The sequence below is a fragment of the Staurois parvus genome, unplaced genomic scaffold, assembly GCF_062004578.1.
Source record: "Staurois parvus isolate SC_StPar_1 unplaced genomic scaffold, SC_StPar_1.0 ptg000649l, whole genome shotgun sequence".
NCBI lineage: Eukaryota > Metazoa > Chordata > Amphibia > Anura > Ranidae > Staurois > Staurois parvus.
Genome location: NW_028318445.1, coordinates 326,175 through 347,825, shown reverse-complemented (window position 1 = coordinate 347,825; position 21,651 = coordinate 326,175). Strand labels below are relative to the sequence as shown.

General features: G+C 44.8%; 1 protein-coding gene across 1 annotated transcript in view; it reads left to right on the top strand.

The window, feature by feature from the left end:
- The first annotated feature begins 311 nt into the window (after window positions 1–311).
- The window catches only part of MYO15A (myosin XVA), a 162,140-nt gene continuing 140,800 nt past the window's right edge, over window positions 312–21,651 (top strand). The window contains exons 1-7 of the mRNA XM_089694083.1: window positions 312–460; window positions 7,818–7,881; window positions 7,964–8,073; window positions 13,052–13,126; window positions 15,081–15,171; window positions 17,282–17,385; window positions 18,783–18,846. Coding sequence (XP_089550209.1) covers window positions 312–460; window positions 7,818–7,881; window positions 7,964–8,073; window positions 13,052–13,126; window positions 15,081–15,171; window positions 17,282–17,385; window positions 18,783–18,846 — 657 coding nt within the window. The remainder of the gene's footprint in view (window positions 461–7,817; window positions 7,882–7,963; window positions 8,074–13,051; window positions 13,127–15,080; window positions 15,172–17,281; window positions 17,386–18,782; window positions 18,847–21,651) is intronic.

Here is a 21,651-nt window from a genome sequence, read left to right as displayed (position 1 = left end):
TGTTCATCCGTTTACATCCACAAGTCCATAGAAATACACAGGGGGGGGTCCATTTTTCATCTGTAAACAGACAGATGAAAAACGGACATACGGATGAAAAAGGGGCCATTGGCTGACCTACTGCATGAGTGTTAGAAGCATGGCAGTTGGCTTGGGAAGTTGGGGGGGGGTTATAAATCTAGCCCTAGCCAAAGTCACCATGATATATAAGAAGTAGAGGGCTCAGCTAACCCCTCTGCACCTACCCAAAATGAAATGTCAGTTTTTCATGGACATACCTGTTACCTGCAGACAGAGGAGGAGAGATTAACATGACCCTTGAAGATCCAGAGTATAACTATTACATTTCCTTTTCTTTTGTCATTGGTTCTTCCCAGATGCAGCCCATGCGGAGCTCGCAGTACACGGGACCGAGCCAAGAGCAGGATGAGAACATGGTCCAGGATATGACACAGCTGGAGTAAGTGTTCCCGTGTGTTCACATAATCAGTGTATGAGTTCATAAAATAATACAGAAGACGTCTGCAGAAAGCCTTCTAAGATAACAGAAAAAGAAATGTCAATTGGGAGAACTTTTGTTAATTTCGGTACAACTCTCGGGGGATAACAAGAGCAAGGAAAAGTTGAAAGTCATAATTGAAAACTTTTTTTTCCTCCCAAAAGTTGAAGTTCTGCATTAAGGCGCTCCCCCTCCTGCATCCCATGCCCTGTATAGTAACCACAAGGGGTCGCCCGCCTGGCACAGGCATCATTCAGGGAACACTTTGGGGGTTATTTACTAAAAACTGGAGATTGCAAAAATCAGGTGCAACTCTGCGTAGAAACCAGGGGCGGACTGACCATTTGGAAACTCAGGCACTGCCCGAGGGCCCGGGGTCAGTAGGGGGCCCCATGAGATGCCCTTGGTACCTTTTTCCTTTGCTTTTTTGAGTTTGGGCAAGGACACAGGGGCCCCATGATCCCCTATTGCCTGGGGGCCCCATGAGTTGTCAGTCCGCCCCTGGTAGAAAACAATCGGCTTCCAGGTTTTACTCCTCATGAAGTGGGAGAACTTTTGTTAATTTCAGTACAACTCTTGGGGGATAACAAGAGCAAGGAAAAGTTGAAAGTCATAATTGAAAACTTTTTTTTCCTCCCAAAAGTTGAAGTTCTGCATTAAGGCGCTCCCCTCCCCTCTCCTAATGGCACTTTTTTTTTTAGTGGGGTGGGTGGTTACCTGATTTTGACAGATACCCGCTACCACTTTTCCTCCTCCCCCCCCCCCCTCCCCGCAGTCTTCTGAGACACACGACAGGTCCCAGAGGACTGCGGAACCATTCACAATGCTCAGCGTGGCTCACGGATGCCCAAGGGGCAAGCTGTCACAGCCTGGTGCCCACAGCTGAGATGCCGGAACTGGGGACAGAAGACAAAGGGAAGGAACACCTTGGGTGAGTACATTGCTGGATCCTGGGACAGGAGTGTCTGTTTATTAAAAGTCAGCAGCTACAGTTTTTGTAGCTGCTGACTTTTATTAAACAAAAAAAATTCTCTGGAGCTCCGCTTTAGGTCTATTAAAGCTGAATTTGAGGTCATTTTTTTTTTGCATAGTTACATTGGTCCATTGGAGCAATGTAAGTCTGCATATTTCATACCTGAACAATCACTGGGGAAGCAGAGAATCGCTGCTACTACAGTGGTCCTGTCTCCTGCATCCCATGCCCTGTATAGTAACCACAAGGGGTCGCCCGCTTGGCACAGGCATCATTCAGGGAACACTTTGGGGGTTATTTACTAAAAACTGGAGATTGCAAAAATCAGGTGTAGAAAGCAGGGGCGGACTGACCATTTGGAAACTTGGGCACTGCCCGGGGTCAGTAGGGGGCCCCATGAGATGCCCCTGGTACCTTTTTCATAGGCTTTTTTGAGTTTGGGCAAGGACACGGGGCCCCATGATCCCCTATTGCCCAGGGGCCCCATGAGTTGTCAGTCCGCCCCTGGTAGAAACCAATCAGCTTCCAGGTTTTACTCCTCATGAATACTGGATGTTTTTACAGCAGCTGTTTTTGGCTTTTGACATTTTTTTCTACAGCCAGTAAACCCCCCAGCATGTTATCCTATGTGTCCATCCCTGGCATGTTATCCTATGTGTCCATCCCCGGCATGTTATCCTATGTGTCCATCCCCGGCATGTTATCCTATGTGTCCATCCCCGGCATGTTATCCTGTGTGTCCATCCCCGGCATGTTATCCTATGTGTCCATCCCCGGCATGTTATCCTATGTGTCCATCCCCGGCATGTTATCCTATGTGTCCATCCCCGGCATGTTATCCTATGTGTCCATCCCCGGCATGTTCTCCTGTGTGTCCATCCCCGGCATGTTCTCCTATGTGTCCATCCCCGGCATGTTATCCTACGTGTCCATCTCCGGCATGTTATCCTACGTGTCCATCCCCGGCATGTTATCCTACGTGTCCATCCCCGGCATGTTATCCTATGTGTCCATCCCCGGCATGTTATCCTACGTGTCCATCCCCGGAATGTTATCCTACGTGTCCATCCCCGGCATGTTATCCTACGTGTCCATCCCCGGCATGTTATCCTGTGCGTCCATCCCCGGCATGTTATCCTATGTGTCCATCCCCGGCATGTTATCATGTGTGTCCATCCCCGGCATGTTATCCTGTGTGTCCATCCCCGGCATGTTATCCTATGTGTCCATCCCCGGCATGTTATCCTATGTGTCCATCCTCGGCATGTTATCCTATGTGTCCATCCCCGGCATGTTATGCTATGTGTCCATCCCCGGCATGTTATCCTGTGTGTCCATCCCCGGCATGTTATCCTATGTGTCCATCCCCGGCATGTTCTCCTGTGTGTCCATCCCCAGCATGTTATCCTAGGTGTCCATCCCCGGCATGTTATCCTACGTGTCCATCCCCGGCATGTTATCCTACGTGTCCATCTCCGGCATGTTATCCTACGTGTCCATCCCCGGCATGTTATCCTACGTGTCCATCCCCGGCATGTTATCCTACGTGTCCATCCCCGGCATGTTATCCTGTGTGTCCATCCCCGGCATGTTATCCTATGTGTCCATCCCCGGCATGTTATCCTGTGTGTCCATCCCCGGCATGTTATCCTATGTGTCCATCCCCGGCATGTTATCCTATGTGTCCATCCTTGGCATGTTATCCTATGTGTCCTTCCCCGGCATGTTATCCTATGTGTCCATCCTCGGCATGTTATCCTATGTGTCCATCCCCGGCATGTTATCCTATGTGTCCATCCCCGGCATGTTATCTTGTGTGTCCATCCCCGGCATGTTATCCTATGTGTCCATCCCCGGCATGTTATCCTATGTGTCCATCCCCGGCATGTTATCCTATGTGTCCATCCCTGGCATGTTATCCTATGTGTCCATCCCCGGCATGTTATCCTGTGTGTCCATCCCCGGCATGTTATCCTATGTGTCCATCCCCGGCATGTTATCCTATGTGTCCATCCTCGGCATGTTATCCTATGTGTCCATCCTCTGCATGTTATCCTATGTGTCCATCCCCGGCATGTTATCCTGTGTGTCCATCCTCGGCATGTTATCCTATGTGTCCATCCCCGGCATGTTATCCTATGTGTCCATCCCCGGCATGTTATCCTGTGTGTCCATCCCCGGCATGTTATCCTATGTGTCCATCCCCGGCATGTTATCCTGTGTGTCCATCCCCGGCATGTTATCCTATGTGTCCATCCCCGGCATGTTATCCTATGTGTCCATTCCCGGCATGTTATCCTGTGTGTCCATCCCCGGCATGTTATCCTGTGTGTCCATCCCCGGCATGTTATCCTATGTGTCCATTCCCGGCATGTTATCCTGTGTGTCCATCCCCGGCATGTTATCCTATGTGTCCATTCCCGGCATGTTATCCTATGTGTCCATCCTCGGCATGTTATCCTATGTGTCCATCCTCGGCATGTTATCCTATGTGTCCATCCTCGGCATGTTATTCTACGTGTCCATCCTCGGCATGTTATCCTATGTGTCCATCCTCGGCATGTTATTCTACGTGTCCATCCTCGGCATGTTATCCTATGTGTCCATCCTCGGCATGTTATCCTACGTGTCCATCCTCGGCATGTTATCCTATGTGTCCATCCTCGGCATGTTATCCTACGTGTCCATCCTCGGCATGTTATCCTATGTGTCCATCCCCGGCATGTTATCCTATGTGTCCATCCCCGGCATGTTATCCTATGTGTCCATCTTCGGCATGTTATCCTATGTGTCCATCCTCAGCATGTTATCCTATGTGTCCATCCCCGGCATGTTATCCTATGTGTCCATCCCCGGCATGTTATCCTATGTGTCCATCCCCGGCATGTTATCCTATGTGTCCATACACACAGAGACTGGAATCAGCGTTTTTTGGCTGGAAAAGAAATCCAGAACTAGTGGGTTTCTAGAGGAGTTTTGCAGCTGTAAAAACGTTCTAAGGCTCCATGTACACAGGACACTTCTGAATGATGGAAACTGACTGCTGGAAAACGTAGGTTAAAAAACGTCTGTTTAGCCACGTTTGCATACCGCGTTTATGAGCATTTGCGTTTAGAAGCGGTTTTTAAAGATAACCTCAGGAGACCTTCATAAATGCCCAGAATGCACTGAAAAACAGTAAATAATTAACTATTTCAGACTAGGGGCGGACTGAAAACTCATGGGGCCCCCAGGCAATAGGGGATCATGGGGCCCCTGTGTCCTCGCCCACACCCAAAAAAGCCTATGAAAAAGCCAATGAAAGGTACCAGGAGCATCTCATGGGGCCCCCTACTGACCCCGGGCCCTCGGGCAGTGCCCGATCCTCGAATGGTCAGTCCGCCCCTGTTTCAGACATTTTGAGAGGAATAAAGAGAGCAGAAGCAGAGAGAGCAGTATGTGTTGAAATTAGCTGTTTTTTTTTGTTTTTTTTGTGGTGTTTGGATGTGTTCCGGCTCATTTCTGTGCAGAAATTATTGCAGTAGTGTCTAACATTTTTTTTTTTTTCATGCAAAACCTCAAAGTATGGTGTACTGGGTCAATTTGAGTACCGGGAAAACACTTTGCATGCATTTTTCATGATGAAAAAAGACTCTGGACAGCATCGGGGACTGCAAAAGTTAAAAAAAAAATTTGAATGCAAACGCCTATAAACGCTTGTAGCATGCATTTAGCCGCATCTACAAGTATTTGGCGTTTGAAATGCTGATAAAATCTACTGCTGAATGCAAGTTTTCTGCGTTCAAAAAAACAACTGTAAACGATGATGTGTATATGGACACATAGGAGAACATTAGGGAGAGTTCAGGGGCTGCTGAAAAAAACGCTGAACAGCTCCTCAACGAGAGTTTATCAGCTGCAATGTACATGAGCCCAAATGATGCAAAATGCTGAAAAACGCAGCAAAATGTGGTAAAACGCCAGAAAGCGGCATTCTAGGACTTTTTTTGACCAAAAAAAACAAATTTTGGGGTAAAAAAAGCTAAAAAATTCAAAAACCGCAAACGCAGAAAAATGCAGGAAAACGCTGCTAAACGCTAAAAAAAGCTGAAAAACTCATGTTTTTAACATGACTTTACACAGCTAACTTTACCAGTGTTATCAAAACGTCCCGTGTGCATGAGGACTTATTGTCAAAACTTAATTGAACAAGCTGACGCTAGAAGCTGATTGGCTGCCATGCACAGCTGCACCAGATTCTGAGTGCTCCAGTTTTCGCAAATCTTCCCCTTTACATTTTCTCCAAGGATGCAATGCATTCTGTGATTGCATGGAGTGTAGAGGCGAGGCACCACATCCAATCAGAGAACACCTTGTATTCACTGAGAGAATTCAATGCTTCCTCTGAATGGTACCCTTGTTGGCTGAGTGACCCCCTGTGGTTATTATGCAGCAGGGCAGTCCCTCAGAAGACAGCGAGGACCGTTGTGGTAGCTGTGGATCCTATTTACCAAATTGTGCCGCGCTTCACTTTTAAATGCTCAAAGTACATAATATATGCCTATAAATTGCTAATATTTATCTCAAAGAGATATAAAGATAAAACAAGTGAATTAACCAATATCAATTTCCAAAAAAAAAAACAGTGTCCATATAATTGTCAAAAACAGTCAAAAAAGGTCCATATGTAAACTCCTTCAAATGTGCAAAGTTCACTGCGGAAAGAAATATCCCGTGTCTTCTATTTGATTTTTGTGTGAAAAAAAAACTTGCTTTTTCGTGCTCCCCCACCGGTTGTGCTCTCACCTCAGGTATATGACCAAACCGTTGAGGAAGGTCATATAACACTTCTGTCCCTTTAATTGGACCAAAGTATGGATGGGATGGTATCTTGCTGTTTGGGGTCCTTCTCCACTCAATCGATGGGCTCCCCTTCCACGGTGGTTGATATAGAGGAATGGATCAAATCATAGTGTATTATCCTTTTAAAACCGTTTTATAAATGAAAGTATTGCGCTCACGTATACTCTGTATATAAACTGCTTTGTGCACAAAATGTGTCCTCCAGATTTTTTTCAGTGCTGAAAATCCTAAAATTGCCAACTGGGGTCAGTGTGGAGTCTGGTGTCAGAATCATTCCCCCTGATGAAGCCACGTGATCAGTGGCGTAACGCGTAGGGGAGGGGCTTTGACATCACAATGCTTGATGGTTCCATACTGACACCAGCTCGAAATTTTAGGATTTTCACCACTGAAAAAAATCTGGAGGACACATTTTGTGCAAAGTTCACTGCAGAAAGAAATATCCCGTGCCTTTTATTTGATTTTTGTGTGAAAAAAAAACTTGCATTTGTGTGCTCCCCCACTGGTTGTGCTCTCACCTCAGGTATATGACCAAACCGTTGAGGAAGGTCATATAACACTTCTGTCCCTTTAATTGGGCCAAAGTATGGATGGGATGGTATCTTGCTGTTTGGGGTCCTTCTCCACTCAATCGATGGTCTCCCCTTCCACGGTGGTTGATATAGAGGAATGGATCAAATCATAGTGTATCATCCTTTTAAAACCATTTTATTAATACAAGTATTGCACTCACAAATACTCTGTATATAAACTGTGAATTTTGCACAAAATGTGTCCTCCAGATTTTTTTCAGTGGTGACAATCCTAAAATTGCCAGCTGGTGTCAGTGTGGTGTCTGGTGTCAGAATCATTCCCCCTGATGAAGCCACATGACCGGTGGTGTAACGTGTAGGGGAGGGGCTTTGATGTCACGACGCTCGATGGTTCCACACTGACACCAGCTGGCAATTTTAGGATTTTTACCACTGAAAAAAATCTGGAGGACACATTTTGTGCAAATTTCACCGTAGAAAGAAATATCCCATGCCTTTTATTTGATTTTTGTGTGAAAAAACCTTGCATTTGTGTGCTCCCCCATCGGTGGTGCTCTCACCTCAGGTATTAAAATTTTACATTACCTAAGAATAATCTGCCTATTTTTGCTCTGTTAGTGGGGTCAATGGCACTGGACGATTTTCGTGGTTCCTCCCCTTTTCGGTGATCGGGCATTTTGGAAAATTCGTGAAAAACTACTGATTTTCGACTCAATGATGGTCAAATTGTACGATCGTTTTTCCGAAAAGAATATGCGCATGAGCCGTGACCTGGAAGGAACAGAAGTTTTGCCTGTTATATGGGGTGAACTTTATGACTTGGTCGGCCGATTTTCGAAATCATTGATGGCACCATGGGATTGCCGAGCGAATGACGTTTTTGATTTTTGGACTAAAAATCATTCGGAATGCGAAACATGTATGGCCTGCATTAGTAAATCCACCTCACTGATTTTTTTTTTTTTTTCAGAGATCTGCAGGAAGTGTCAGTTCTCAACAACCTACGTAAGAGGTTTGACCGAGATCTGATCTATGTGAGTACTCATGTTCATATCCTCATTCTTGTGGATTCCTGCCATGTTACTTTTGACATCTGTTTTCTCTGCCCTCCCCCAGACATATATTGGTAGCATCCTCATCTCATTAAACCCTTACAAGATGCTGAATATTTATGGGACAGACCATGTGCTGCACTACGAAGGAAGAGCCTTGGGAGAAAATCCTCCGTAAGTCCATACTATGAAATATTTCAGACAAATTGCATGATCCACGTGGCCCATTAAAGGTATCCTGTCCAGACGTGTTGAGCTTCCCATCCAGTGCTGGAGGCTGCCATTGACACTAGAGATGAGCGAATCGAACCAGGCGAACCGGAATTCGAGTCGAATTTCAGGAAATATTCGATTCGCGGCGAAACCGAAATTTTGCCTACTTCGGGTGCACGAATCGAACATTTCCCGATCAGCTGGCAAAAGTGTCCCTGCAGTGAGCTCCGCTATTTCTGACAGTTCTCTGACAGAAGGAACACATGTTTAGCGGTTGAAACATTGTATCTATTAGTTTACATTTAGGATACAGATGTTTCAACCACTGTTCATGTGAAGAAGCTGTGAGAGAACTGTCAGAAATAGAGGAACTCTGCACATACACTTTTTGCCGGCTTGGAATTATTCTTCTTTTCATCCTACTTCTTCTTCTTCTTCATCTTCATCCTCAGAAGAAGAGGATGAGGATGAGGATGAAGAAGAAGAAGAAGAAGAAGAAGAAGAAGTAGGATGAAAAGAAGAATAATTCCAAGCCGGCAAAAAGTGTATGTGCAGAGTTCCTCTATTTCTGACAGTTCTCTCACAGCTTCTTCACATGTACAGCGGTTGAAACATCTGTATCCTAAATGGAAACTAATAGATACAATTTGTATCTATTAGTTTCCATTTAGGATACAGATGTTTCAACCGCTGTACATGTGAAGAAGCTGTGAGAGAACTGTCAGAAATAGAGGAACTCTGCACATACACTTTTTGCCGGCTTGGAATTATTCTTCTTTTCATCCTACTTCTTCTTCTTCTTCTTCTTCTTCTTCTTCTTCTTCATCCTCATCCTCTTCTTCTGAGGATGAGGATGAGGATGAAGAAGAAAAAGAAGCAGTAGGATGAAAATAAGAATAATTCCAAGCCGGCAAAAAGTGTATGTGCAGAGTTCCTCTATTCTGCAGATACACTTAGAGGAGCTCTGCACATACACTTTTTGCCTGTTTGGAATTAATCTTATTTTCATCCTACTTCTTCTTCTTCTTCTTCTTCTTTATCCTCATCCTCAGAAGAAGAAGAAGAGGATGAAGAAGAAGAAGAAGAAGTAGGATGAAAATAAGAATAATTGCAAGCCGGCAAAAAGTGTATGTGCAGAGTTCCTCTATTCTGCAGATACACTTAGAGGAGCTCTGCAGATACACTTAGAGGAGCTCTGCACATACACTTTTTGCCGGCTTGGAATTAATCTTATTTTCATCCTACTTCTTCTTCTTCTTCTTCTTCTTCATCCTCATCCTCATCCTCAGAAGAAGAAGAAGAGGATGAGGATGAGGATGAAGAAGAAGAAGAAGAAGAAGTAGGATGAAAATAAGAATAATTCCAAGCCGGCAAAAAGTGTATGTGCAGAGCTCCTCTAAGTGTATCTGCAGAGCTCCTCTAAGTGTATCTGCAGAATAGAGGAACTCTGCACATACACTTTTTGCCGGAAACCGCTGTATGGAGGGAATGTCCCAGAACTGTCATAAATAGTCTATTTCTGACAGTTCTGGGACATTCACTCCATACAGCTGTTTCAACCGCTGTATGGAGGGAATGTCATAGAACTGTCAGAAATAGACTATTAATGACAGTTCTGGGACTGTCCTTCCATACAGCGGTTGAAACATTGTATCTATTTGTTTCCATAAATGGATCCATTTATGGAAACAAATACATACAATGTTTCAACCGCTGCATGGAAGAACAGTCCCAGAACTGTCATTAATAGTCTATTTCTGACAGTTCCATGACATTCCCTCCATACAGCGGTTGAAACAGCTGTATGGAGTGAATGTCCCAGAACTGTCAGAAATAGACAGAAACTGTCACAGAACTGTCCTTCTTCTCATCCTTCTCCTTCTTCTCATCCTTCTTCTCATCCTTCTTCTCATCCTTCTCCTTCTTCTCATCCTTCTCCTTCTTCTCATCCTTCTCCTTCTCCTTCTTCTCATCCTTCTCCTTCTTCTCATCCTTCTTCTCATCCTTCTCCTTCTTCTCATCCTTCTCCTTCTTCTCATCCTTCTCCTTCTCCTTCTTCTCATCCTTCTCCTTCTCCTTCTTCTCATCCTTCTCCTTCTCCATCTTCTCATCCTTCTCCTTCTCCTTCTTCTCATCCTTATCCTTCTCCTTCTTCTCATCCTTCTCCTTCTCCATCTTCTCATCCTTCTCCTTTTCCTTCTTCTCATCCTTCTCCTTCTGCTTCTCCTTCTCCTTCTCCTTCTTCTCATCCTTCTCCTTCTTCTCATCCTTCTCCTTCTTCTCATCCTTCTCCTTCTCCTTCTTCTCATCCTTCTCCTTCTTCTCATCCTTCTCCTTCTTCTCATCCTTCTCCTTCTTCTCATCCTTCTCCTTCTCCTCATCCTACTCCTTCTTCTCATCCTTCTCCTTCTCCTTCTTCTCATCCTTCTCCTTCTCCTTCTTCTCATCCTTCTCCTTCTCCATCTTCTCATCCTTCTCCTTCTCCTTCTTCTCATCCTTCTCCTTCTTCTCATCCTTCTCCTTCTCCTTCTTCTCATCCTTCTCCTTCTTCTCATCCTTCTCCTTCTCCTCATCCTTCTCCTTCTTCTCATCCTTCTCCTTCTCCTTCTTCTCATCCTTCTCCTTCTTCTCATCCTTCTCCTTCTCCTCATCCTTCTCCTTCTCCTTCTTCTCATCCTTCTCCTTCTCCTTCTTCTCATCCTTCTCCTTCTTCTCATCCTTCTCCTTCTTCTCATCCTTCTCCTTCTTCTCATCCTTCTCCTTCTCCTTCTTCTCATCCTTCTCCTTCTTCTCATCCTTCTCCTTCTTCTCATCCTTCTCCTTCTTCTTCTCATCCTTCTCCTTCTTCTCATCCTTCTCCTTCTTCTCATCCTTCTTCTCATCCTTCTCCTTCTTCTCATCCTTCTCCTTCTCCTTCTTCTCATCCTTCTCCTTCTCCTTCTTCTCATCCTTCTCCTTCTCATCCTTCTCCTTCTCCATCTTCTCATCCTTTTCCTTCTTCTCATCCTTCTCCTTCTGCTTCTCCTTCTCCTTCTCCGTCTTCTCATCCTTCTCCTTCTCATCCTTCTCCTTCTTCTCATTCTTCTCCTTCTTCTCATCCTTCTTCTCATCCTTCTCCTTCTTCTCATCCTTCTCCTTCTTCTCATCCTTCTCCTTCTCCTTCTTCTCATCCTTCTCCTTCTTCTCATCCTTCTTCTCATCCTTCTCCTTCTTCTCATCCTTCTCCTTCTCCTTCTTCTCATCCTTCTCCTTCTCCTTCTTCTCATCCTTCTCCTTCTTCTCATCCTTCTCCTTCTTCTCATCCTTCTCCTTCTCCTTCTTCTCATCCTTCTCCTTCTTCTCATCCTTCTTCTCATCCTTCTCCTTCTTCTCATCCTTCTCCTTCTTCTCATCCTTCTCCTTCTTCTCATCCTTCTTCTCATCCTTCTCCTTCTTCTCATCCTTCTCCTTCTTCTCATCCTTCTCCTTCTCCTTCTCATCCTTCTCTTTCTTCTCATCCTTCTCCTTCTTCTCATCCTTCTCCTTCTCCTTCTTCTCATCCTTCTTCTCCTCATCCTTCTCCTTCTTCTCATCCTTCTCCTTCTCCTTCTTCTCATCCTTCTCCTTCTTCTCATCCTTCTCCTTCTCCTTCTTCTCATCCTTCTCCTTCTCCTTCTTCTCATCCTTCTCCTTCTTCTCATCCTTCTCCTTCTCCTTCTCCTTCTCTTTCCTCATCTCCAAGGGCATTTAAATTAAAGGTACAGTGTTCTGCACTAATTTAAAGGCTCTCTGAAGCCTAGAAACCCTTTTTATAAGTCATCTTCGTAGCGAAGAAATTCGCATCGAATCGAATTTCACACTGGAATTCGCCGAATCAGCCGAATCGAATTTTTGAGAAATTCGCTCATCTCTAATTGACACTCTCAGGAGCTGGGCTATGTTTGGGACAGGCATGTCATGGTATATTTATTTCAAGTACTTATATAACGCCGTCAATTTTCGCAGCGCTTTACATATACAGTGGTACTTCGGTTTACGAATGCCTCAGTTAACGTAATTTTTGGTATACGAATGAAAATCCATTGAAAATAATGCCTCAGTTTAAGAATTTTTTCCACAATACGAAGGGATTAATTGGTTTTCGATGCATTTATGAATGTTTTTTTTAATCATGTCCCTGTACAGTATTTATGCCTTTAAAGTGCACTTTATAAAGAGTTTTGAACAGATAAAGGACTTTTTTTAAAACTTTTTTCTGACCTCCGGAATGGATTGATTGGTTTCCAGTGCAAGCCTATGGGAAACTGTGCTTCTGAATTTTTGTAAACTGAGGTATGCCTGTATATTGTACATTCACATCAGTCCCTAACCCTCAAGGGGCGTACAATCTAAGATCCCTAACTCACATTCATACACATACAAGGGCCAATATAGACAGGAGCCAATTAACCTACCAGCATGTCTTTGGAGTGTGGGAGGAAACCAGAGTACCCAGAGGAAACCCACACAGGCACAGGGAGAACATGCAAACTCCAGGCAGGTAGTGCCATGGCTGGGATTTGAACCAACAACACTAATACTGTCAGGTGGAAGTGCTAACCACTTAGCCACTGTGCTGCCCATTGCTTGGTAACACAAACTGCTAATCAGCCAATCACATGGCAGCAACTCAATGCATTTAGGCAGGCAATAAAACCCGATAAATCATGGTCCGGATGACCCAACAGTGGACTAAGATACTCCGTGGATTGTGATCATTAGCAAAATCCATATCTTTTGCATTCCAATATGGTGGGAATCATTTATGTTGATAGTATTATTCAACAACTTGTGTTCCTGTATGGGGGGCATCGCCCTTACCTTGCTCTGTGTAATGCTTGTCCATGTTTCTCTTGCTCATGTATGGGGGGCATCGCCCTTACCTTGCTCTGTGTAATGCTTGTCCATGTTTCTCTTGCAGGCACCTTTTCGCTATTGCAAATGTCGCCTACACCAAACTAATGGATGCCAAACACAACCAGTGTATTATCATTAGGTGAGTTTGGCTGTAGGATCATATGTACCTCCGCCAATCACTAAACCTAAGGGTAGCTTTTAAATGTCACTTCAGCCAAAAGGGGATCATTATTTCTTACCACTTCTAGGGTTTCCAGATCTCGGCACTTTGGTGTTCAGGTCTTCTTGCCTGTTGAAGCCGTAGGCCTGTTTCACACAGGCTTCAGTTTGTATAAGAGCAGTGTGAACAAGCTGTAACAACGCATTTTGCAGACCTTTTAGCAAGCTTTGTTGAAGCTTTTAAAGTACCATTCAACTCCAGTTTGTAAATGTTGAGCACAGATCCCAATGGGAGTGTTGATTGCCACTTTAAGCAAGCTGCTAGTAGGCTTCAGCAGGCTTTCAAGAAGTGCTGAAGCCTGCTAGCAACTTGTTTAAAGTGGCAATCAACACTCTCATTGGGATCTGTGTTTGATATTTACAAACTGAAGCTGCTATATGGTACTTTAACCGCCTTCCACCCGCCATATAAGAAACAGATGGGAGGGCGGCGGTTCTCTTGTTCTGGGAGGACGGCATATGATGTCCTCCCACTCTAGCTGCGCGGCGATCGGTGGTGCGCTGTGTTCCTGGGACACAGCAGATCACCAATCGCAGTAAAGAGCTGATGACACAGGCTCTATCATGTGATCAGCTGTGTCCAATCACAGCTGATCGCATGTAAATAGGAAATGCCCATTATCGGCATTTCTCTCCTCATGCTGATAGCGTGTGAGGAAAGGAGAGCCGGTAATCGGCATTCCTCAGAGGGGACATCTACACTGATCATCAGGGCACTGATCATCAGCGTAGTCCCATCAGTACCACCTGTCAATGCCAATCAAAGGCACATACCAGTGCCCATCAGAGCTGCCTTTCAGTGCTGCCTATCAGTGGCAGTCAGTGCTGCCTATCAGTGCCAGTCAGTGCCTCCTATCAGTGCCAGTCAGTGCCACCTATCAGTGCTGCCTATCAGTGCCCATCAGTGCCATCAGTCTGTGCTGCCTATCAGTGCCAGTCAGTGCCATCAGTCAGTGCTGCCTATCAGTGCCAGTCAGTGCTGCCTATCAGTGCCAATCAGTGCCTGCCGCCTATCAGTGCCACCTATCAGGGCCAGTCAGCGCGCCTATCAGTGCCAATCAGTGCCGCCTATCAGGGTCGCCTATCAGTGCCAGTCAGTGCCATATATGAGTGCCTTTCAGTGTCCATTAGTGATGCCTGTCAATGCCCTCCGGTGATGCCTGTCAATTCCCATCAGTGCCTCCTCATCAGTGCCCATCACTGCAGCCTCATTAGTGCACATCAGTGAAAGAGAAAAATTACTTATTTACAAAATTTTATAACAGAAACTAAGAAAAAAAATTGTTTTTCAAACTTTTCAGTCTTTTTTAGTATGTTTAGCAAAAAAAAAAAAGCACCCAGTGCTGATTAAATACCACCAAAAGAAAGCTCTATCTGTCTCAAAAAAATTATAAAAATTTAGTTTGGGTACAATGTTGCATGACTGTGCAAGTGCATCAGCGCTGAAAGCAGAAAATTGGCCTGGGCAGGAAGGGGGTAAAAGTGCCCGGTAGGCGAGGGGTTAAAAGCTTCACCAAAGCTTGCTGAAAGCCCAGCAAATGCTATGTTAAAGCTTGCTGTTCACACTGCTCTTATACAAGCCGAAGCTCATGTGAAACAGGCCATACCATGGAAATCTCACTTGCTCTGTTTTGGGTCTTTCCACCCATCTTGGGGTGTTTACAGTTCTTATGTGGAATTCTCCCTAAAATAAATTTGCAACAGGATTGCAGATCTGATAACCCAAACAAACACGACACGTCATCCCTCGAGTCCTTGAGAGACAGAAAAAACCTTTAGTAAGGTTTCTAGTTAGGGGAATCTGTTCCTTTCTTTGAACAAAAATAGCGGCATACTAAAAACTGTTTGTTTTTGTTTTTTTTTTTTATTTTCAGCGGGGAAAGTGGATCTGGTAAAACAGAGGCCACAAAACTCGTCCTGCGTTACCTGGTAGCAGTTAACCAGAGGCGCGGTGTGACGAACAAGGTGAGTTCTTTCCTTTTTTTTTTTTTTTGTTCTCTGCTTTTGCTTCTGTTTGTTTTGCACTGAACAGATTTCTCTTCAGTTCCTGTCCTGGTGACACCCTGTGTGTTGGGATTTAACTAGGTGTCACCAGGACAGAAACTGCAGAGTATGGGGATAGGATCATCAATAACCCGCCCCACTGTACTGCTGTTTGCTCCTCCCTTAGGCTAGGTTCACATCTGTGTGGGTGGTGCGGATGCTGTGTGGTGCTGCGGATCCGCACGAAAATCCACCACCCGCACAGAGGAATGCGGACCCGCAGGTGGGTGCCATTAGTTCTAATGGCACGCCGCCTGCACTGCAAAACGCAACCGTACTGGCAGGGGCGGACTGACCATTTGGAAACTCGGGCACTGCCCGAGGGCCCGGGGTCAGTAGGGGGCCCCATGAGATGCCCCTGGTACCTTTTTCATAGGCTTTTTTGAGTTTGGGCGCCTATGAAAAAGGTACCAGGGGCATCTCATGGGGCCCCCTACTGACCCCGGGCCCTCGGGCAGTGCCCGAGTTTCCAAATGGTCAGTCCGCCCCTGCTGCGGACATCAGAGTGAGAGCAAAAACTGATAAAAAACCATGAGCAAATGAATGCTGAAACTCCTGCGCTGGACGATGAGCTCCACAATGTCAGTAACCCCACATGGAGTACTTTTTGGTAATGCAAGCCTTGATGCCCTCAACGGACCAGGGAAATCCACAGAAGCTGTGGGCAAAGAAACAAACAGAGGGCACACGGGGCTAGTGCATCACCTTCTAAAAATTAGATTATTGAATAAAAAGTACTATACTCGCAAAAGAATAAAATCAAAGGCGCATCGCAAAAAGGCCAGCATGGTCCAATCTCCCTAGATGGTGGCTGTTGAGGGACTGTAGACAGGGGCGTATTCACCACAAGGCGTACAAGGCACTTGCCTAGGGTGGCATTTTTCAGGGGGGCAGCACCTCCCTCCATAAGAAGGGATGAAAGAAGAAAGAAAGGACATGCGTTCTATGGGAACCAGGTGGGATCCAAGAGAGGCTGCAGGCTACTTGATGGTGTATGTAGAGCCTGACTCACATTCCTGGGGATGTCCAGAGCTGTGAAGATGAGTGTCTTTCTCTCTATCGCTGGGGGGAGTAGTGGAAGGCTCTCCCAGGTGAGGGGCAGGGGTGTTGGTCAATGTCAGGCTCTCTCTTGGGGGGGGAGTGTTGGTCGGTGTTCATGGGGGTAGACAATTTTGTGTTGCCTAGGGCAGCACAAAACCTAAATACACCACTGACTGTAGGCCTCCTAATGTCTGACGCGTTTCGAGGCAGAACCTCTTCCTCAGAGCAAAGAAAGAGCAAAAACCTCTAGTATCAGACCTCCTGTGTAACTCAACTGGTAACCTGTAAAGGCTTTGAAAGCGTTGCCTATGGAGATTTATAAGTACTGCAGTTTCCACTAGTGTGCACAATTTTAAGGCGGGACATCTTTTTACTTGGAGTAACCTCATCCTTTATATTTTAACAGAATTTTGGATATTATATTGTATTTTTGTGCATTAAAATTCATTAAAGTGCATTTTTTCCACAAAAAATTGCATTTGAAAAACGAATGCGAAAATACCGTGTGACATGAAAAAAATTGCAAAACTCACCATTTTAATCTCAAGGGTCTCTGCTTAAAAATATAGATAATATTTGGGGGTTGTAAGTGGTTTTCTAGCAAAAATGTATGTTTTTTTACATCTAGGAGGGTAATGTCAGAATTGGCCCGGACCGGAAGTGGTTCAATGGCAATAGATAGAAGCAGTATAAAATCATCATCAGTGTGTCTGTGATCCAGTAATGAGCAGTTCATAATCCTATATCCTTCTTCTTTTTTATATATGCACTCATCGTGGACATGGTAGATAGAGGTACCTCTTGTTATCATCTTTGTTATAGCTGTTTGTAATGTCTTGTGATTTTTGCTTTGGGCATATCTGTATCTCTGTATGGCAATGCCATTGTAACTTCTTATCTGGATGTATTGTATATGTATCTATTGTGCATGTGGCTGTATATTGTATACAAAGACAAGTAGATATGGAGTTGAACTTTCTTTGTCCTTCAGATTCTAGAGGCCACACCTCTGCTGGAATCCTTCGGAAATGCCAAAACAGTCCGGAATGATAACTCCAGCCGGTTTGGCAAATTTGTGGAGATCTACCTGGAGGAGTAAGTTTTTGGAGAATATAAAAAAAAAAAAAGATATTTCAGATGACATCAATATAAAAAGGGGCATTTTCCAATCGGTGGCTTTTATATAGTATTTCCAAGGGAAAACAATTCCAGCTGCTTTCTTCTTGCCTAAAATGACAGTTAACAAAAAACAGGACCGATTGATTTAATCTAAGCAATACAAATTCTGCTTTTTTTTTTGTTTGCAAATTCTTATCCGGCTTTCATAAAATAACAGAATATAATGGGGACACACAATAAACAGTGACTAAAATTCTGCGTATTTTTTTATGAATTGATGACTGATGGATTTCTGTTTGACATCTACTGGAAATTAGTTGTGTTAGTTTACAACCAGACATTGAACAATATATTCAGATTTCTAATAAGTTTGGACAATAATATATAAAAATACCCAGCAAACCACATCACAGTTTGTGGAAGGTACAGAGCAGGTCCAGGGCCCTTTGTAACAGTCCTATAGGATGCTGAGGATTGCAATAGAATCTATCTAAGGGCTTGCCAAGACAGCCAAATGCTGCATTCAACTCATGTTTGACGCTTCTGAACTGTATTTGATCTCCTTCTTAGCGGCTTCTGAGCTGCTACTTACCTTCTTCTGAGTTGTCTTTGACATCCATCCTTCTGACCTTCTTCTGAGTTGCCTTTGACATCCATCCTTCTGACCTTCTTCTGAGTTGCCTTTGACATCCATCCTTCTGACCTTCTTCTGAGTTGCCATTGACATCTTGCTGACCTTCTTCTGAGTTACCTTCAACATCCATCCTTCTGGCCTTCTTTTGAGTTGCCTTTGACATCCAGCCTTCTAACCTTCTTCTGATTTGCCTTTGACATCCATCTTTCTAACCTTCTTCTTAGTTGCCTTTGACATCCATCCTTCTAACCTTCTTCTGAGTTGCCTTTGACATCTTTCTGACCTTCTGCTGAGTTACCTTTGACATCCATCCTTCTGACCTTCTTCTGAGTTGCCTTTGACATCCATCCTTCTGACCTTCTTCTGAGTTGCCTTTGACATCCATCTTTCTGACCTTCTTCTGAGTTGCCTTTGACATCCATCCTTCTGACCTTCTTCTGAGCTGCCTTTGACATCTTTCTAAGGTTCTTCTGAGCAGTCTCTGACCTCCTTCTTTAGTGCTTTTGAGCTCTTTTCTGAGCTCTGTTGGACTTATTTTTGACTTGCTTCTGTCCTCTTTCTGATGTGCTTCATTCCTTCTTCTGAGTTGCTTTTGTATTTGTGTGATGTGCCCATGAAAAAATGCAGTTCTTCCAAACAAATGCCTGTGTACACAAGCCCTAAAACTGCACTACCTTCTTCTTTGCTTTATGCCATTTATGTTCATGTCGGTTACACTGCCCTATTGTTTTCTGCACAGGGGTATAATTTGTGGTGCCATAACATCCCAATACCTGCTTGAAAAATCCAGAATTGTGTTTCAGGTAAGTCCTGCTTTTGATATCATCTGAGATCCTCCAACATGACCCAGTAGTATCACATTCCTCCACCCCTAACCATCTTTCTGCCCCTTTGATTACACGTTTGCTTACTATGAGGCACATAGCGCCCATAGCCCAGATGTGTTTTTTTCATACTTACATACATGGCTTGTTCATACTTTCTTTGACTGTATTGATCCACCTTATCACTGGTCAACATCTTCCTTTCCTTGTAACTTTTTCAATTATTATTGTGTTTTGGTTCTTTTTTCACAATGTGTCCAAAATAGGACATCAGTCTGGTCCTCTAGGCTTCTTAGTGAAAGTTTGGGCTGTATTTGTTTAACTTGCTGCACACAAAATTTTTTTAGAATTTCCGAAGAGTGGAGGTATCAATGCTTTTGCTATCTTGATTCTCCATGGTCCAGCATGAACAATTCTGATCATGCTTTGTACTTTTAAACTCATCAGAGCTTTTGAAGATCTTTACTAGGTCTTTCATCTGTGATAGTTTACTAGGTCTTTCATCTATGCTCCTCCAAGTGCCAGTTTGCTTCGAATTTCTTGACTACTAAATCCTTTGTTGTTAATAATTGACCCAATAAGGCAAAATTTGTCTACTATTTTCCTGTCTCCCTCATCAACTTGAAAGTTGGCTGTGTTTCCTGTTCTCATAACCTCAGTTTTCTTGATATTTAGTTGAAATCCCATCTTTTCATTCTATTCTTTAATTCTTCTCTATGATGCTTTTGAGGTGTACATGTGCATTAGCGCAAAGCAAAAGTGTGAACCTTCTGTTAATGAACCTTTCATCGTAGTTTGAAAGAACTTAGGAGATTGCAATCAGAAAGCTAAACAAAAAAGTCAGGAGATGACTCTACAATACACAGGAACTGTCATGGACAGGGAATCTGTTCCCAGTAGGGGCAGACTGACTAACAAGGACTTGGTAGCTGCATTTGGGGCTAGGCTGTGGCATAGTCCACAGAGGAGATACAGAAAGCCTTGGAGTCATGGAGAGGCAAAGGACACTGCAGAAATGGGATACATAATGACACTGAAGGGAATAGAGTCAGCATACCCACTTTTGAGCCCTTGTAAGGGCCAAGGCACAAAATTTAATGAACCATGGGGTCTTCAACAGAGCACCCTACAAAGGAGTGATAGGTTTTGCTTCTAATAATTCCCAGGTTGCGATCCTTGGGCTGACCCAAACAGACAGCCATCAGAGAATGAATACAAGTATAGAGCGGAGGTCTCCAAACTGCAGCATCGGGGCTGGATGTGACCCTTTGCTTGTTTTATCTGTCCTTTGGGGCACTATTTAATCCACTGATACCAACAATGGGTCACAATTCCCCCCACTAACATCAATGATGGGGCACAATTCCTTCCAATGACACCAACAATGGGGCACTATTCCTCCCATTGACACCAAAGGTGGGGAATTGTCTGTTCCCACTGACATTGAGACCTTTTCTACTCCCAATGGCCACAGTACAGCCCCCAGTTTGAAGGACAGTAAGTTGGCCTATTATTTAGAAAGTTTGGAGACCCCTGGTATAGAGGAATGAGTCACTTACAGTTCTAGGATGCTGACAGCAAGGGAGTGTTATATTATTATTATTATTATACAGTATTTATAAAGCGCCAACAGTTCACTCAGCGCTGTACATTACAATGTAAGACAATACATGCGACAGTACAATAACAATACAATGCGATACACGAGGGGTTCGAGGGCCCTGCTCCTTGGAGCTTACAATCTAGGAGGGAGGGGATAGTGGTACAGAAGTTATAGTACAGTCTATGGCAGGAGAGGTTGCCCAAGGCAATAGAACACAGGCTGCAAGGGGTCAATAGAGCAGGATGGAGACAAGTGCACAGGGTCAATGGAGAAGGATGGAGACTGGAGTGCACATGGTCAATGGAGCAGGATGGAGACTGGAGTGCACAGGGTCAATGTAGCAGGATGGAGACTGGAGTGCACAGGGTCAATGGAGCAGGATGGAGACTGGAGTGCGCAGGGTCAATGGAACAAGATGGAGACTGGAGTGCACAGGGTCAATGGAGCAGGATGGAGACTGGAGTGCACAGGGTCAATGGGGCAGGATGAAGACTGGAGTGCACAGGGTCAATGGAGCAGGATGGAGACTGGAGTGCACATGGTCAATGGAGCAGGATGGAGACTGGAGTGCACAGGGTCAATGTAGCAGGATGGAGACTGGAGTGCACAGGGTCAATGGAGCAGGATGGAGACTGGAGTGCACAGGGTCAATGGGGCAGGATGAAGACTGGAGTGCACAGGGTCAATGGAGCAGGATGGAGACTGGAGTGCACAGGGTCAATGAAGCAGGATGGAGACTGGAGCGCACAGAATCAATGGAGCAGGATGGAGACTGGAGCACACAGGGTCAATGAAGCAGGATGGAGACTGGAGCACACAGGGTCAATAAAGCAGGATGGAGACTGGAGCACACAGGGTCAATGGAGCAGGATGGAGACTGGAGCGCACAGAATCAATGGAGCAGGTTGCAGACTGAAGTGCACGGGGTAACGTGAGAAGGATAAAAGCTGGAGAGCACAGAGTCGCACTGAAACACAGTATGCAAGACGCTGGAAACAGTGGAAGTCGCTGGAAGCACATCAGCACTGGACAGGATGCTGGAAGGAGGAGACAATGAGGATCACAGGGTGCACACTGGAGTAGGACAGAGGAGAGCAAAGGTCACCACACCGCAGAAGCCAGGAAGCACAGGGGGGCTCAGCTTCTAGTGTGAAGACTTTGCTCAAAAGCTGAAAGACGCA